Source organism: Falco naumanni, chromosome 3 (assembly GCF_017639655.2).
Source record: "Falco naumanni isolate bFalNau1 chromosome 3, bFalNau1.pat, whole genome shotgun sequence".
NCBI lineage: Eukaryota > Metazoa > Chordata > Aves > Falconiformes > Falconidae > Falco > Falco naumanni.
This window is the reverse complement of record NC_054056.1, coordinates 50,431,038-50,448,895: the sequence shown is the minus strand read 5'-3', so window position 1 is coordinate 50,448,895 and position 17,858 is coordinate 50,431,038. Positions and strand designations below refer to the sequence as shown.

Here is a 17,858-nt window from a genome sequence, read left to right as displayed (position 1 = left end):
CCTAGATAAATGACAAGTAATTTTCCATCATTTCAGAATGTAATATACCTTTATGTTAAGTTTTCTATTTTGCGTAGGAAGCACTCCATCTTCTTTAAGCTGCTCAGGAATTTGTATGGCCTTTGTTTTGAAGGTAGTATCGGTTGCATTCTCTAGTTTAGGCTTTTTTTTCCCAACTTTTAATTTCACTTTCTGGAAATCTTCTTGATGTTTCCTTTTTTTAGTCATTCTGATTCTCTGCAAAAAGATATTCAGAATTTTAATTTGTTTAAATACACTACAAACAAGTATTTTTTCCACCAGAGAGCACCAACTTCCTAACAAAAGCTACTGTTTTCACACCTTTTCCTATGCATAAACTAGTGTCCGCTCCTCAGACAAGATGCTAGGCTAGACATGCAGACCGATTCAGCACAGCTGTTCTTCTAGTGTCCAGAAAACATTCTGCTGCTCCTTTGATTGTCTCTGCTCTGAGAACTACTTCATTGGAAAAGATGACTGAAGTAGCTGCATCTTCCGCTGCCTTATCAGTTAAGTTCTTGTTTTTATTATTTTAAAAAGTTCCTGCCAATAAAGCAATGTTTTATACAGTTGACTATTGGTTAAGACAAAGAAGCTCAGCACACTGTTTCATTTAATTTGTACATTGTTTACCAATTCAATCATTAACAGCATAATCTATATGGGTACACAGGTAAAATCATGGGTTTAATCAGCTTTCACTGACAACAACAGTATACAAGAACCTAAGAAAACTTCCACTACACACTGAAAAGTCAGCCTGTACACTTAAAAACACTAACTAGAAAAATGAAGGGGGAGGGGGATGACACTGGAAAACAAAGTCATTTATAAGGCATAAGAGATAAGGTGGTATGAGTAGCTATACTCTGAAGTCATACAGACATACCAGATGTGCAAAAATAAAACAAATTAAAACCCACTTCAGTTTCTGAATGACCTTTTGGCTTTGACATGTCTGTATTGATAAGAGTAATCTTAATTCTACCAGACTTACAAAAATATCCCAAAACAAAACAAAAAACCCTACCCACGCCAACAAACAATACACCACAGGCTCCTTTATTTAATCTTCCTTCCCTTGATCTCTGTATTTCTAAATTCATCCATAACAAAACTCCAGAAGCTGATGTGAAAACATTCAGCATCAGACACAAATTGTGCCTAGACTTCTGTTAATTAAGACCATGAATCCGTGGTCTGATGACTCCTAGAAGTGGCTGTAGTGATTGCTTACAATTTTAAAGGGGGAGACAAGCACAAAGCCATTCTGATGTTGAGGTTTAACATCTCACAACTTTCTAATGATCACAGGAAATTTATAGAGCTGGAAATCTGAATAATTCCAGACCACCACTGTACACAGCATAAAGCCCATGCTGTCAGGTACACAAACTTTTTGTTTCTTCCCCCTTTGAAACTACTCTTTGGGTAACTAGATTTTGCATGTTCTTACAATCTGAACTATACAAAAAAGCTGCAAACACAACATTCAGATTTTAAAGACCATGCTAACTAAAAAAAAAAACAAAACCAAACCAAACAATACAGCTGACTAAACACAGAAATTTCTAAATAAAACATTCCAAACAATGATTCTTTTATGGTGGATATAATCATCATTCACTCTAGAAAATAGAATTCTACAGTTGATATTCCCAATGGACTTCAAACTGTAAATTTGTGCTTAGTACAGTACTTCATATACTTATCATCAGGATAATCACTACGGAACGCTTTAAAGCCAATTGTCATTTTCTATTCTTTCAAAACACTTTAAACAACTGATTATACAAACATCTGACTACAACTTAATTTCCGCTTTTCGCATGCTAGCTTAAAACAGCTATATGTACAACCATTTAGCTTAAGTAACCTATCAGCTGAAAAGGCTTTAAAAAACCTTGGGGTTTGGTGCCAAAATAAAAAGGTTCTTTAGTGTCCAATTGTAACAACTATGGTTTCACAGGCTTTTGATTTTTACCATGTGCATCTTTTATTAAAGAATTACGATTTTTACTACTTGACGGAAAGACATGCAGAAATAGCTAGAAGCTTTTGACATGCACGTTATTTCCACTTACAAAGCTTGCTTTCATGGAGATGTTGAGCACGCCTCAGTCTACAAGATGAATCGTTTGGCTTCCAATTAGCATTAAAAACTTAACAATACAGGTGCACACGCACCTGAAGTTATTTTAAAGGCGGAAGCTTATAAAATACGCTTTCTCTTACTAAAACAATGTAGCACAGTTTACCTTGCATGGCACACTCTGGCAATGACTTATTGGAAATCTAAACATATCCCTTTCCAATTCAGATGTACCGCGCTAAATCAAAGATAAAACGGTTACAAAACCAAAGCCCTGAAAACACCAGAGTGTCTACCTAATAAAACATTAAGCAAAACTGTATACAGCTTATGAAGTTACGTAAATATTTTAATGAAACTTCTTGCTGAAACCGCCTTTTGACTTCAACTGCATTTTCAGCTGGCCCTCCTCCAACAGGACTGAGCTAAGTGCTCCTCAGAGTTTACGCACCACTACAGTTTTACAATCCAAACCATTACAATAGAAGTCAATGCCAGCTCCCTGCAAGGCGAAGCTGCACGCAGCGCTTTTCAGGAGCTGCTTCAGGTGCCACTGGGCCACCCTGGCCTCAAGCTTCGGGGAGCTGAGGGGAACCAAAGGAGCGACTGTTTCACCTGCGCTGGACTCCCTCGCAGCTCTGAGGCGTATCCTCAGGGAATCCCGCTGCCAGCACGCTGACAAGCTCAAGCAGTCAGGAAAAACCTGAGAAACCGAAAGGCGAGGTACGTGCGCTACCTCCCCTCATCCGATAAAGCCTTCACCTGGGCCAGCCCTCCCAGCGAGGGGTCATACCTGGGCCAGCCCTCCCAGCGAGGGGTCATACCTGGGCCAGCCCTCCCAGCGAGGGGTCATACCTGGGCCAGCCGTCCCAGCGAGGGCGATACTTACTGGCAGGTAAGGCTCTGGGCTCCCGCGCTGGACAGCACATCCCCCGTCACCACACAACCCCACCACAGGCCGCCTCACGCCGCGAACGCCATACCCCGAAGCCAAAGCGCTGCTGAGGCAGAGGCGGCGGCTCCTCCCGCAGGTCTAGGCCGGCAGGCGACCCTCCTCACGGTCCCGGGGCATCCTCCGGCTGCTCCCGACGGGCCGCTGCCCCCGCTCGGCGCCGGTCGCTCTAAGGGGCGTTCAAACAGAGCGCGTTACTGCCCGCCCGGTGCCGGGGCTCCCGGCGGGGAGGCCGCGAGTTCGGCTCCCGCGAGCCCCCGCAGCCGCGCCGGGGGATAACCCGGGGCTCGGCCGGCGGCGGGCTCGGCGGAGCGGCGGCGGCGGCGGCGGACGACGCCCGCGGCTGTGCTCGCGCTTTCCCGCCGCGCTGCGCAGGAGCGCGCGGGCAGGGGGCGGGTCACACAAAAGGCGGCCGCCGGCACGGGGCAAGGCGGGCCCGGCGCCCCCCCGCCGCGCCGCCGCCAGGGCCGGCCGCCTCCTCCCGCGCGCCGACGGCGCCGCCGAGCCCCGCGCGCACCGCGCCGGCCACTCACCAACCACGCGGCAGCGCGAGCACCCTTCCGCCCCCGACAACCTGCCCGGAAGCGGCCGCCCCACGTGAGCGGCGGCGGCCAGCGAGCGCCCCGCGCGGGAAGGAGCAGCCTTCCGCCCCGCTCCGCCGCGGCCGGGGCGCTGGCGCCACCTGCAGCATCGGCAGCCCCCGCCAGGGCGCCGGGTCACGGGCTCGGGGGGCGCAGGCGGGCGGCCCCTCAGCGGCGGGGGGGGGAGGAGGGCAGCGGTGCCGAGGGGCTTTCCTCCCCCCGAAGCGGTGCCGGGGTGCGGGGGGTAACGGGACCACGGCGGCAGTAGCAGCGAGAAGCGGGACTCGCGCCGCAAGGCTGGGAGCGCACCGGGAGAGGCCGCCGCGCCCGCGGCAGGCGGCTGCGCGGCTTCTCGGGAGGAGCGGCGGGCGCCCGCGCCGGGGCGGGCCGGTCCCAGCGGGTGCGGGAAACGGCACGAGAGCAGGCTGCTCCCATGCCGGTCTTGGGCAGACATCGCCGCCGCGCCCTCCCAACTCTCCCTTTCCCGCCCACCCGCCCGGGAGGACCCTTCCCACCTGCCACCTTCCGCCTTCTAGAGGAGCAGAAGTGCTGTGGTTTCGTTAAAAATCTCCTCCCCGAAGCTCTCTGGTCCCCAAGTAAAACATGTAAAACTAAAAGAAAAAATAATTCTCTCTTTTTTTCATCCTATTGCTGAAGTTTTACTTTTATTAATTCGCCGGTGACCCCAGATGACTGCCTTGCTGTTACTCTCAGAAACAATGTATCATATTAAATACAGTCAGCAACATTGTTTAACTTCATTAGTAAAGAGACTGCCTTTTTTCCTTACTTTGCACTTCTGGCACAAGTAAAACATTATCTTTAAAAACCATTTTGGAACAAATACACCGTTTTCCATTAGTACAAGAATATACCAAGCCATCACAAAACACAGGCAGATACAAGAACAAAATAATAGTTCCGCAGCCTCTATTTGCACCAGAGAAAAAAAAAAATGAAGGGGAAATAACAACTGAATAGGCTATGTTAGACCGTATTCTTAGAAAACGCTTCCGGAAGGATACACTTTATGATTCAGAAAACTTAGTTTTCCCAGTTGTCTTTGAGAAGTACAGCAGCACTCTGCCACATACCATCCAAACCATTTTACAGAAGTGTTTCCATTTTCAGCGTGCTCCTCTGGCACCCAAGGAAGTAAGAAATAACCAAATCCAAGTAATTTCAACTTAATTTTAACTTTATTTCCACTAGGAATGATTCCATAGTAAAAGGAGAAAGAAGCTGCCCCAGAGATGGCCTTTCACAACAGCTGAACATCCTTATTTTATTATTTTAATTCACAGAATGTTCTGTACTTGGAAAATAAACAAAAGACGTTTCTATTTTTATTTTCTGTATTACAGGAAAAGAATTCAAAAGTTTTGTATCAACTGAAAGATGTTTTTACTGATCAAGTTCATCTTCATTAAGCAGGCATTAACATTGTCCTTATTATAGGGTAAATGAGCTGTAAGAGCTCTGGTTCCATCTCTGCTTCCAACAAGAACATATTTAGAGGCATTGTAGAAATTCTTCACAATTTCTTTAAAGCAGCTTTTTGTGGTTTCATTTCTTTAATTGTCAGTGAACTGTTTTCATTCCTGTGTCTGTTCATGGAACAAAACCAACCAATTTTCTTGCTGCCTTCTTTGATATCTTATTTTTATGATATCTTGCATTCCATGATATGAAGATGTGAAACCATCAGGATGAGGATTCTCAATTCCATCCAGATCTCAAAAAAAAAGTTAACATTAAAAGGTTCATTTACCATCTGGCCCCAGTATGTCTATATTATACCAGCATTTGACTGCAAAGCTGAAGAGCTTTAATTAGAACCACCGAATGCTACCCAATGTCACAAGCAGAAAGCAAATTTTAATTATACAAGTTAAAAAAAAAATTACTTTTCCCCATGCACGCTAATTTGTAACCATCCAAAACATTCTTCGTTATCCTACAAAAGTAGTAGTCATTAATGTCAAGACCTTTACATTCAGTCAAAACCACTACTACTATAGATGGAAAAAAAGTTCACGTTAAAAGAGCCTGAATTGAAGGACAGTATAAGTCAGCTTTCATTTAATTCTCATACTGGTGGGATAAGAGAAGACAACAGATACTTTCACTACCACATCAGTGCCTCTTATCTGCAGTTCTGTTAGTTCTCTTGGAACATATCCCTGAATTTGCAGGCACAGCCAACTTCTGTTGACTTTGCTAAGGCTTCCAATTACGGAAGCTCCCGTAGCTGGCTATAATCCAGGCACTCCTCAGCTCAGAACTAGACTGACAGCACTGACTTTTGATTATTATTTTTAACCTTTACTCAAAAAAAATTATATATATATATATATGGGTCATTATCCTTATATAGGAGAGGATTTTTGATTACAAAATCTTTTGAGTCAGGCCCAGAAGCCCAGGGAAGAACTTCTGAGTATTTATTGTAGGATGAATTTGTACTGCTGATTGCAGTAGTTCATTCTGCTGATAACTCTTTGGAAAAGAACCAACAATAAGAAAAGATTAGACTGTCAACGTATCGTATTTAATGATACTGAGAAAAACTGTTACCTGTTTTAAAAGTATATTTTAACATGGAAAGAGAGAACATGAGCTTTACAACCTTTCCACAATATAGAAGTTTAAGCTATACTAAGAAATAAATAACAACCTCAAAGCCAAGTTATTAATTTAAAATAATATTGTACAAAATTCGAACATAGCAAAATCAGCTACATTGACTTCATACTGAGTAAAACAACAAAGTGACAGGAAGTGAACATTGCTATATTAACTATCAACTACCACATCACTGTGTGCTGCCATTGCTTGGTCTTCTCAGAGTTCCACTTTCAGTCAGGATCCTTATAACATTTGGAATATCAATTCCTTAAAGGCAAACACACAAACAAACAAAAACAGAAAATAAGTGGGTTTATGATAAAATGCATTTAAAAGCACAATTGAAACATTTAGATGCTGACATGAGTTTGGATCTTTTCGCATTAAATGAAAAATACCGTAACTTTCAACAGTCAGAATGCGCCCAGAAACTATCACTACAGATTGCCATGAACAGCTGTACTGGTCCAGTTAACGGGTGTGTTTTGCCTTTCTACTCATCTCCGATTTTGAAAGATCTGCAGCTGATAATTAGAAAAGCGTGACCAGAAGTGCTTGATTTTACCACTGTAATGATAAGACAAGTGTTCTCTTCTGAACACAAGCAAGAAGGCCACGTTGCTTTGACGAAAATAATGCCCATGGCTTTGGGAGGGGGAAAGGAGAAGTAGAAGAAATGCAGTGGTAATAAACATTCAGCACCCATAACCATATGCTAAGGTAAGGGTAAGAGCAGAGCAAGCGTGCCTGCTGCTTGGTGGGGTGTGGAAATACTGTGTTCTCCCCATCTCAGATCATCTTCAGCTCAGGAAACTTTCCAAGTCTGATATGGTGAACTTTAGTAGTCCTCTTCCAAACACTTGCCCAGTCTGGCCCAGACAGCAAAGACAAGGACACACATTTTTGTATCCACAGTATCCCTTTTGCTAGGAGCTCCTTAGATCATCCACCTGATACTGCATGAAGAACCTACTCTTTTTGTCCACATTGGAGTCCCACACTACTCCAAGTTTATGTCTCTAAAGAGACAGGAAATAACAGAATCCTGTCTGTCATCTCCATCCACTCATGATTTCACAGATCTGTTACATTATCTCTGTCATCTCCAGGCTAAAAAGTTGTAGCTTTCTATTGCTTCTTGTATGGAAGATATGACCTTACTTTGTGGCCTTTTCTAAATCTTCTGCAGCAATAAAGCCCCTTATCTGAAATAAGGGAAACAGAATTTATGCCCTATGCCAGATACAGGCAAAGCATGAATTCATGCAATAGCAAAATGATGACTCACATCTTTATTTCCATTCTTTTCTTAATTTCTTGTATTTGACATATTCTTCTGACTGGTAAGTTGATATTTCCACTGATCTGATTAGGAGCTTTTGAAATTCATCAGTCAACCAACACTTAACTGTTCTGACTTTTGAGAAAATTTTGCCATCCAGATACTCATCCCTTTTTCCAGGTCATGTGTGAAGATACAAAATAGCACAGGCTCAGAGCTCTCTGCTAGAACTTCTTTTCATTGTAAAAAGTAATTGCCTATTTTCTGTTTATTATTTAAACAATGCAAGGATTTCCCTCTTTTCCCACAGCCAGTTAGTTTCCTTACAAGCCCAGATTAGAGTACGTATCAAAAACTTCTTGGAATTCCAAACAGACTGTATGAACCAGATCACCTTTATCTGACTCCTTTGCTGATACCTTTCAAATAACTCCAGAAAGTCTGTAAGGAAGGTTTTCTTATAAAAAAATGTATTCATATTCCCCACCAACCACTTTAAGCAGATTTTATTTTTCCAGGTGTCTACTAATTCCTACTTTGTTTGCCTAAGCAGTTTTTATTCACCTGTCCAATAGAAGCTGGCAGTTTCAAAGATCACCTGGAACACTGTACTAGTTCTGGCTGGGATGGAGTTAATTTTCTTTATAGTGGCTTGTATGGGCCCATGTTTTGGATTTGTGGCCAAAACAGTGCTGATAAAACACCAGTGTTTTGGCTGTTGCCAAAGGATGCTTTGCACAGTGGCAAGGCTTTCTGCATTTCCTACTCTGCACCCCCACAGTGATGAGGCTGGGAATAGGAAAAAGATAGGAGGGGATACAGCTGGGACAACTGACCCAGCCTGGCCAAAGGGATATTCCATACATCATGCTCAGCAATAAAAACTGGGGAGGCAAGGGGGTGGGGTTGGCTTCCAAGGTGTTTGTCAGAGACTGGCTGGGCATCAGCCTGCTTGTGGGAAGCACTGAGTGATTGTCTTTGCATGACTTGTTCCCCCCAAACCTTTCTCTTCACTTACTAAACTGTTGTTATCACGACCCACAAGTTTTCTCACTTTTGTTCTTCCTATTCTCTTCCCTGTCCAGCTGCAGGGGGGGTGGGGGGCAGTGAACAAACACCTGTGTTCAACACACAACAAAACCTTAAAAAAAAAAAAAAAGAGAGAGAGAGAGGAATATACATGAAAAAGAACCACATTTGCCACCCACAAGTTTTCAGGTTCCAAAGGAAGCTTTATGGGAGAAATCACTACCATCAGTAACTTCACAATTTTGGTCTTGAGGTCCCTAGGACCAGGTGATATTCATGGAAGAGTTATAACAGTTTGTTAATTTCATGGTTTTGTCAGTTTGTTCCAGAACTGAGTTGTGTGCACACACACACACCCAGAGAGGTTATAGCACTGATTGTAGCAGTTCCTTCCACAGTGAGTATTCAAGCAGAGAATATCTTAAGCTTCTCCACAATGTACTCATCTTCAGCATTCTTTTTTTACTCTGATGATCCTAAACTCACTCTGAGAAGCTTAAACATGTATACAGGAAGCTTCTGAAGAAAGGGCAGCAGTTGACTGAAGATGTGGGAAGGTTTAGTAGCTGAAACCTATTAGACCCTTGTAAGCAAAAGAAAGGCTATTTGTCTCTGATTCATTATTATTTCTGTGTTACTGTGCAAGTACGGTTCCTTCAGGAATCAATAAGTAAAAATTTCTTTGCTGTTGCCATTCCCAAAACCAGTGTTTCACCAGTTATATCACAGACAAGAGTCCACTTTTTTCCAGTAACAATATGCTTGATTTTAGATTACTGCCTCTCACCATGTAAGTGTTACTATGCACAATGAGAAAATAATTTTTAAAATTCTGCGATTATTAACACCTTTGTGGGAAGGCAGCTACTTTGAATTACCATTTCTAAACTGGATCCTGCAAGTTAAAGGACAAAAAAAAAAAAGTCTCTTTAGCTCTCCTTAATACCTCAAAGTTCTTTGACCCATATAGTTATTAATATTTCACAGAGCTAACAAAATTATGTTATATTTTTATATGTGTGTTTGTGTGTATGTGTATGTGTGTCTATGCATGTATATGTGAATTACCTCTGAAAGCTGGATTTGCTGCTGCTATTTTGTGTAGAGTAGCAGTAACTTCCTCAACATTCATATTTCTTACACTGTTCAAAAATTCAGTAGTGATGTTGTTCTCATATGCTGTTTCCAAAGAGCCAGTTGAAAAGTTTTGGGGCTCATCGTCTTCATTTATTAATAAGGAGTGCTTAGCTGATCGGCTGCTTGAATAATCTTAAAGAAAAGAAATAGTATTTTTCAGTAACAGAAGATTCTGAAAGATTTTTCTCTTATTTCTCTAAATAGGGCTTTTCAAAACAAGCATTTCCAGTCTGGCACAGCAGCATTGCTGCTAAGGTTCACATCTGGCTTTGCTACATTTTCATACAACTAAGAGTCAGGAATGCTTTCCATTTACAGAAAATTCTGGAGAAACAAGAGTGGGGAGGTGGGTGAAAGCTATTTCCATTATGCTCACAAAAAGTCTCCTGTATTATAAGTCACTGCAATTTTTGTTATTAGCATTGTATTAATTGAGGTTTCCAAAAGCTAAAGTTTCTATAAAAAAAGAAAATTGACCCCACACAAAAAAATAAAAAAGCATACAAAATAGCTCCACTAGTATTCTGCGTATCTTGCCTCTCCAAACATATGATTTTACTTCCTACGCTTGAGAAAAATAACCATTTGTTTATATCAAGAAGGGAATGACCTCAAAGGAATCCAAGATTTTTTGAAAAAATTCGTCAGAGGTACTGAGGCCAAGTAGCTGGTATTAAACAGAACTATCCATCCTATACAACATAATTTTGTTCAAATAATATCTTGATTTGACTAGACCTGCACTAAGCCTCTTCTCCATCAAGAAGGAAAGAAATGGGAGGGGGCTGGGGTGCAGGGAAGCCAGAGTTAAACTTTGAAAGCCTCCTTAGAAACAGTTGCCTCTAGACAGAGGAAAGTCACAGTCAGTACTAATTAAATTTCTCCTCAAATGCTACAGTTAAACAGGATGAATGTTTTTGAATAGTTTGCCATTTCTAACATTTGTAGAGGATGGAAAAACCCAAAACTACTAATTCACGCTGCTTGACCCTGCCTTTATTCTGCTCTTAAGCTGTGTTTTTCAAGAAGAAAAAAAAGCTTACTAAAATTTATGCAAGGTTCAGTGTTAAGATTAAAGCACATTCAAGATTGCAAAGCTAACATTACCAGTATCAGAGTCACTAATATCTGCCGAAGTCAAGTCAGACTGTTCTGTGGAATATTCCAATGCTGCTTCTCCATTATATTCAGTATCTAAGAGGTCCTACAAGTTTCAAAAAAATTGTGTTCAGATTTTCATCAAGACAACCTCTTGAAATTATGAATTTGTACATTTTTAATGGTCACAAACCAAATAGAAGACCAGTATTTCTGCTACAAAATCTGAAAAATCAAGTATTTATTTGAAGATTAGGCAGCTGGTAATGAACTTCTATGTACACATTGCTCACAGTATCTCTACATCTGAAAAAGCAATATATTTGGCCAAGAAGTGATAAAGCCTAATTCTCAACCCGTCAGGTGTAAAAAAGGAAGCGTTTTACTCTTAGAACAATATTTAGTTAATATATTACCAGTTGAAAGATCACAGTTTTGAGTACTATAAAACCCTAATGTGGCAAAACATTTTCTTTTTTCTACAACTAGTAGGTCAGAAGTCACTTCAGTTAGAACTTGTTTTGTAACATGTCAGATTTTACCCTTTGTCAATGAATAAAACAACAAAATCCTGTACGGAAAAAACAGCAGGAATAAGGTGAAAGTAAGCTTAATGAGGAAGTAAAAAGCAGTAAATTATTCATAAGAGCTATAGGCATGGAATTTATCATTGATAAGTACTGCCTTTGGGGCAGAAAGAAAATAACAGAGGGAAGACGGAATATGGGGAACAAAGATAAACTTTATTCTAAAAATTAAGAAAGGCTTTTGAAGACAAGAGAAAAAAACAACCCTAAACTTTTTTTTCTTGAAGCATCACCTCTGTGATTCTCTCCAGTTGTTGGCTGGTACTTATCCTCATTTGGCATTTTCCACTTAAGCTCACCCTTTAAATAAAGTTAAGTAGCTGTAGCAGCAGGAGTAGCTGTTGTGGCAAATGAGAAGTCTGTTCAACACATAACAATTCTCCAAGAAACACTGGGAGGGATAAGGAATACTGTTTCCTATGGCAAAGATGTTGAATGGATGACCAAGAGGAAAGTTCCTACCATCTCTGTTGATAACAGAGGAATGAACTAAAAGTCATTCCAAGGATGGAAACTGTGGAGATTATGGTATAATGGAACGTAAACTGCAGGTATAGGAAATGCAAGTGGCAACCACAACAGCTTCAAAGAAGTACTCGGAACACCTCCATACTATGCCTATGTGAAGTCAGTCAAAAGTAATAGCAGAGAGGGGAAAAACTGGGTTTCTAATAGTGGAGGAAGAAAAAGACCTCAAAGGGAACACTCCAAAGAGTAGGACCAAAAGTTGTGTAAAAGAAAATTAGTGTCAGTAATGCTTAATTGCATGGTGAGTGAAGTGAAAGCTGGGAATGGAAATGCAATACAGAATGGAAATGCAACACAAAAGAAGAAGAGAAAAGCTTAAGTTAGAATTGAACAGGGGCAAAAAGAGCAGAAAAACACAGATGTAACAAAAAGCATGGGAAATAAGAGACAAGATAATATTTAGCTTCTATTAGAAAGAAGAAAAAAAAAGAAAGCACCTTTGAACACAGAAAGTATTAAGACTCCTCACCAGAAAAGCTGGAAGTTTATTCTATCATCACTACAAAAAGTGAAGTATTTAGTGGGCAAAACTTACAATATAGTCTTCGCAGATGTTTTGTTTAAACTATATGTAACAATAAAATTGCATAATCACAGGAATCTACAGATCTATAGAACAAAACCAAAACAAAATCCACATTACTTTGTTTGATACAGCCTGCTGACGATATTCCACCAGTGCATCTGTAAGAGTCTGTGTAACTTTCAGGATAAATGAGGCATCATCTTCATTCAGTATCTCAAAATTTTGCTAGAAAAAAAAAAACACAACCAAAACCAAAATATAAAAAAATTGCCTCTAAAAGATTGAAGTATCAACATGTTCAAACAAAACCTGCAGGAACTTCCATGTCTCTATCCTTCTGTCAGACATGGCTGAAGTTACAAAGCAAATACAGTTTTTACTTTTAATCCCATTAATTGGTGTAAGAAGGTGGAATGGAAGAGGATCCTAACAGAAGGAAGCTGCAGCTACAGGATACAGTCCTTTGAAGAGGAAGAACCCAAGAATATGCCTGGAAATACATATAGCAAAATGCTTTTTCTTAAGTATTTTGATCTCTTCCCAAGACACTTGCATACAAATGAATGTGTACAACCTCCCTGATGCAATATAGTCATAAGCTATGTATCTAAAAAATAGCAAAAATCCAGAACACTACTGAAATTAAAAATATATGCTGCCTTGACTTATACTAATCTTCTTCTTCCCAAAAAGCCTAAGGAAAAATCTTTAAAACTTTGAAGCTCTAGTAGGGGAACAAGTTCTAGCACCAACAGCCCTCCTAGAGTGTGCTACATGCATCATCCTGTACTAATAAAGTTCTGCTGAAAGCATTTCCACTGGGCACAATATAACAACTGCAGGTCTGTCCTAACAATTCAAAGTATTCTGGCGTAGAAACAAACACTTCTAAACACTTCCGACGATGACAAACAGTAATAAAAACCAGCATAACAGGGATTATATTATATTTTTAACACTAACAGTGTTTGCCTCTCCTGGTTTGCATATGTTCTAGTTAAAGATCTTGTCAAAAAATCAGCTGGGAAAAAATTAAGCTTTAGCAAGGAGATCTTATCAGATAATAAACAAAATACAATTATTTTAATGACAAAGCTGAACATACTGATTTTCACAACTAAGTAAGTATGTATCATGGATAGCTGTTGAACAACTGGAATTATTCCATTATATGAACAGGAGCTCCAAAAAGATACTTGTGAAATTACTTTCCACTACACAAGAAATCTCAGAATCCAACAATAGAAACACATCATGCAGCTTTTCAAAAAATGACTGTAAATGCTAATATTAAACAGTTTTTGAACTTTCCAAAACAGAACATTGTTCCAAACACATTCCCAATAGTCCTCTTTTGTTCTTGGAGACAATAACACCAAGCCAGAGGACGTCTCAAAATAAATTCAAGCTTCATTAGCAAGGAGCAATCTTTAAACTTAATAACTCCCTATTAAAAAGGGGAAAAAAGATTTTATGATAGTCAATGATGTTTAAATTACCATGCAGTAGCTGAGTCACAACAACTCTCATTAAAGATTTTTGTACAGTTTGTCACAATAACCATTTCTGTATGCAAGACCAAGACCACAAATGTTGTTAATACATCTAACTGGCAACTGCTAGCTTTCCCCTCCTATTGATTGTATCTCTGCTGTGAATGTGTACGTAAGACATATTTTCAACAACTGGGTAGACTCAGGTGTTTTGCCACATACTTTACAAAGGGAACAGGTAGGTTTCTTTTAGTTTATGATTTTTGGGGGGGGGGTGTGTTCAAGTATACAACTTGTATTTTATTTCTTAAAAATTGCTTCTTTCCTTTCCACATATCTCAGATATTTTTCTCCATTCTACTTCCTTCCATTAGTGAATTACATCTTTCCAAACTCCTCATTTGACAATCATAGACCAATTATAAAAGAAAAAAAAATTTAAAACAGTCATTTTACTTAAGCATGTAGTTTAGGAGTAGAGTTAAGCTATAACTGAGAAAAATGTGCTCATTTTAAGTGCAAGTCATTTTACTGATAGTAAACCAGCACTTTAGCAAAAATCCTGTCTAGAAACTTTAGAATGAATACATAAATTATAAATTCAGTGATATTTATTTTATTCTGAATCCTGCCTTCTGACAAAACACATTAAATTATCAGACTGCCTACATTTTGGCTTCTGGTACTTTCTACATTTTAAGCTTAGTAATTCTGTGATTATTTATTTTTTTCCAAAAAAATTACTTTGCAAGGTAAGAATCAACACTCACCAAGTAACTCAACAGTTGTTCTTGACTAGTAAATTCTTCAGAATTTGCTGTAAATTCTTGCTGGTTAATATAGAAAAAAAAAAAGTCCACAGATCTATCATGTGCAGTAATTATAACTAAAATTAAACAGTAATTACGGTTATTCTAGATTGTAATTAAACTATGTGTGCTTATATGAAACGTGTACATGTGTTTTCATGACAAAGTAGGAAAACACCTTGTTCTTAATAAATTTGCTTAGCAACTTGTAGCTAATTTACTATCAATAATGTTATCAATATGAATAAGCAAAAGCAAACACCATTGCCAATCATATATTAAAGTAATTATTTCCTCAACTATTTGTAAACTGGAAACACATTAATGGAAAAACATTCACCTCAACTTCCTTCTTTTCTTCCTGCGATTGTTTATTGGTCTCACACCTTAAGATAGAATAAATAAATAAATAAAACAGTATACAGTTGGTTGATCTCTCAAAAATGTGTAGCTAGTCAATAACTGATAATCAGTTTCAATTCCTGACACAATACTCGTACAGTAGTTCTGAAACACCCTGAAAGGTACATTATTTTCTTGCAGAAATCCCAGTGGTCCCAGGTATCACTGTAAAAAAATTTTATGAGTTTTTTTCAGTCCGAGTAGCTAGTACATAAGTTCTAAAACCCAGAAAAAAGAATGAAACATCATTTGACTGCTTGCTGTCAACGAGAATCTGATCTTATTCCTTTTAAGAAACTATATATTGAGTTGACATCTCTCAGAAGTCTCACAAAGTCATAATTTAGTAACCAACTTCCAAACCAGTCTCTTGCTGAAACACCTGGCTGCTCATAGTTACCCAGGATCTATCTAACAACTGGATTAAAAGAACAACATTAAGTGCTTTTCCAAAAGATACTGTTCTTTAAACTTGAAGTACAGGACAGCACAATGAGGATCAGTGTCAGGTAGAAACAGACAGCAGCATTTCCAGATGTGGATATCTAAGCTTGATTTAGTTCCCTATTTTTGATGTTTTCATGATCTAGTTCAATCTCCAGATTAAGAACTGTTACAGGTATTTGAAAGCCAGACAAATGAACACAAAGATTCATAAACCTGGACTTGAATCTGGTTTCAATGAATCCTTTTCCTTAATGGTTGTCCCATAGACAGGCAGAATTCCTACAAAAAGATTTCAGAAACAAGAAAATTTCGCCTTTCACTTGATAACAGTAAACAAGCAAAAGATGTTAGCTCTCCATGTCTGGGAAAGAGAGTACCAGCTTAAGAAACATTCCAAGAGAATGTCATTAGAGCAAACCGAAGAACTAATTGTTGGAACAAAAGTCTTATGTTTGGGTTCATGCATGTATGTCCCTTACTGAATGCTTTCCTGTAGTTCCTGGTGTAGCACAAAGACGATTGATGTTGGGAGATGTCCCCCTCACACAAAGGCTGATAGTTCAAACTAACTGACAATACTGTTATTAATAAAGACGTTTACAAACAGCAAGCATGGTTTCACCATTTTGGAACCACACACAATACTACTAATTGTTCCTCCACGAAATCTTTTGTAAAGATGAACCCCAATTGTTACAGCTATTTACTGATTATATTTTCCTTCTAAAATCAGTTCATATACCATTCTAATTATCCAACACGAACCCATAAAAGAGGGGTTTTTAAATGATAAGAGAATGTTATTTTTGAATTTGTAATACATGAGGATTATGCTTTAAGGATAACACAGCTAAATATAAAAACTAGATGCATCTAGAGCAAAATCTGAGGTCACTTTACATACGCCAGATTTTCTGTTGATGAGAGAAGTTTACAGCTGAGCATGATTTCATAAGACAAGCATTTTACTATTATAGCATGCCTTTCTTCCTCACAGCATACACTATGCAAATCCAACACAGACAGTTATAATCTACAAAATTTTCCTTTGAGTAAATTTAAAGGGTTTTGGGGGTGGTGGATTTTTTTTGTTTGTTTTACTTTTCTGAGTTGTTGCCTTTGCTGCCTTCTTCAGTCTTGTTGCCTTTGCTGCTTTCAATAGCCTCATTAGGTTCAATCTTCTCATCTGGCTTTGTCTGCTCTTTCTGAATTTTCTCCTGCTCCTCTTGAACCTTCTTTTCATCTAAAACAATAAACCCAGTATATTTAGTAATGGTTTCCCAGTATTTTGATTTAAAAGTATTCCTTGCTTAGAATTTTTTGAAAGATAATGTCAATAAAACCTGAAGGTGTAAGAAAGGTATCTTATGAAGAAATAAAATAAAAACCGGACCTAAAAATCTAAGATTTGGTTCAGCCATGAAGCACAAGTTTAGATTTCTGATCAGAAATACCCCGAATGAGAACAATTATAATGCCCTTAGACTGAAACCTAATCTCACCTTTGACATTAAGTCTACAACCAAGCAGTAACTTCTTATGTTTCTTCAGTTACATGGTGTTCACTTATTTTTGTATTTAATTGTTGGTTTCTTCCCAATAAAATAAGCATTAGTCAAATAGTTTACCTGTCATTGAAAAAAATACCTATTCAATCTATTTCCTTTTTATTCTTCTTGTGCTATGAACAGTTTGGCATGCAGCTATTCCTTTTTTTTTCCTGACACCAAAGAACAGTTTATATGCCCAAAAAGAGTCTATGCCCCTTCTCCCAAAAATATGCATAGTAAAAGTTTCTAATTATGAAACTTGTCTTGTTTCTGCTCTGAATTATCCAGTGACATTAAGTAAAACTGGGTGGGTTTTTTTTGTAAGCACTGGGATTATTCTTTCCTTTGCCACAGACCCCAAACCCATTCAGATATGGCACAAATTCACCTTCTATAGAAGAACATAACTATAGAAGCCATAAACAGGCAAATACAGAGTAAAAAAGTGAAAACTTAAAAAAAAATTAATTGAAAAAAATTATTCTTCTCTTACCTTGAATAAGGTCTGGCATTTTTCCATCCTTATTTTTACAGTCTTCTTCATTATTAAGTGATGTATCCATATGCTGAACTTTAGCTTTTGAAGGGCTGTCATCTGCATTAGGATCTAAATAAACATGCTTGAAATGTAGCACAATGGACTTATCTTGACAAAGAAGGGTTCTAAAACTGCACTTCAATTTCAACTAGCTCTGT

General features: G+C 39.0%; 2 protein-coding genes across 13 annotated transcripts in view; both read right to left on the bottom strand.

Annotated features, from left to right (window-relative positions):
- Window positions 1-3,690, bottom strand: part of TEX10 (testis expressed 10) — a 60,133-nt gene extending 56,443 nt beyond the window's left edge. For 2 of the 5 annotated variants that reach the window (XM_040588889.1, XM_040588893.1), the window contains exons 1-4: window positions 3,599-3,690; window positions 3,003-3,234; window positions 343-564; window positions 49-237 (exon numbers count right to left, since the gene is read on the bottom strand). In XM_040588889.1, the coding sequence (XP_040444823.1) occupies window positions 49-228 (180 nt within the window). In that variant the 5' untranslated portion in view covers window positions 229-237; window positions 343-564; window positions 3,003-3,234; window positions 3,599-3,690. The remainder of the gene's footprint in view (window positions 1-48; window positions 238-342; window positions 565-3,002; window positions 3,235-3,598) is intronic. The other 3 variants (XM_040588892.1, XM_040588891.1, XM_040588890.1) reach the window with 3 other exon arrangements.
- Window positions 3,691-4,826: 1,136 nt separating this feature from the next.
- The window catches only part of LOC121084233, a 23,542-nt gene continuing 10,510 nt past the window's right edge, over window positions 4,827-17,858 (bottom strand). For 5 of the 8 annotated variants that reach the window (XM_040585501.1, XM_040585502.1, XM_040585500.1 and 2 more), the window contains exons 10-17: window positions 17,656-17,769; window positions 16,714-16,855; window positions 15,104-15,149; window positions 14,725-14,784; window positions 12,579-12,686; window positions 10,830-10,926; window positions 9,654-9,854; window positions 4,827-6,541 (exon numbers count right to left, since the gene is read on the bottom strand). In XM_040585501.1, coding sequence (XP_040441435.1) covers window positions 6,462-6,541; window positions 9,654-9,854; window positions 10,830-10,926; window positions 12,579-12,686; window positions 14,725-14,784; window positions 15,104-15,149; window positions 16,714-16,855; window positions 17,656-17,769 — 848 coding nt within the window. In that variant the 3' untranslated portion in view covers window positions 4,827-6,461. Of the gene's footprint in view, window positions 6,542-8,574; window positions 8,698-9,653; window positions 9,855-10,829; window positions 10,927-12,578; window positions 12,687-14,724; window positions 14,785-15,103; window positions 15,150-16,713; window positions 16,856-17,655; window positions 17,770-17,858 lie in introns of those variants that run through there. The other 3 variants (XR_005826648.1, XM_040585498.1, XM_040585504.1) reach the window with 3 other exon arrangements.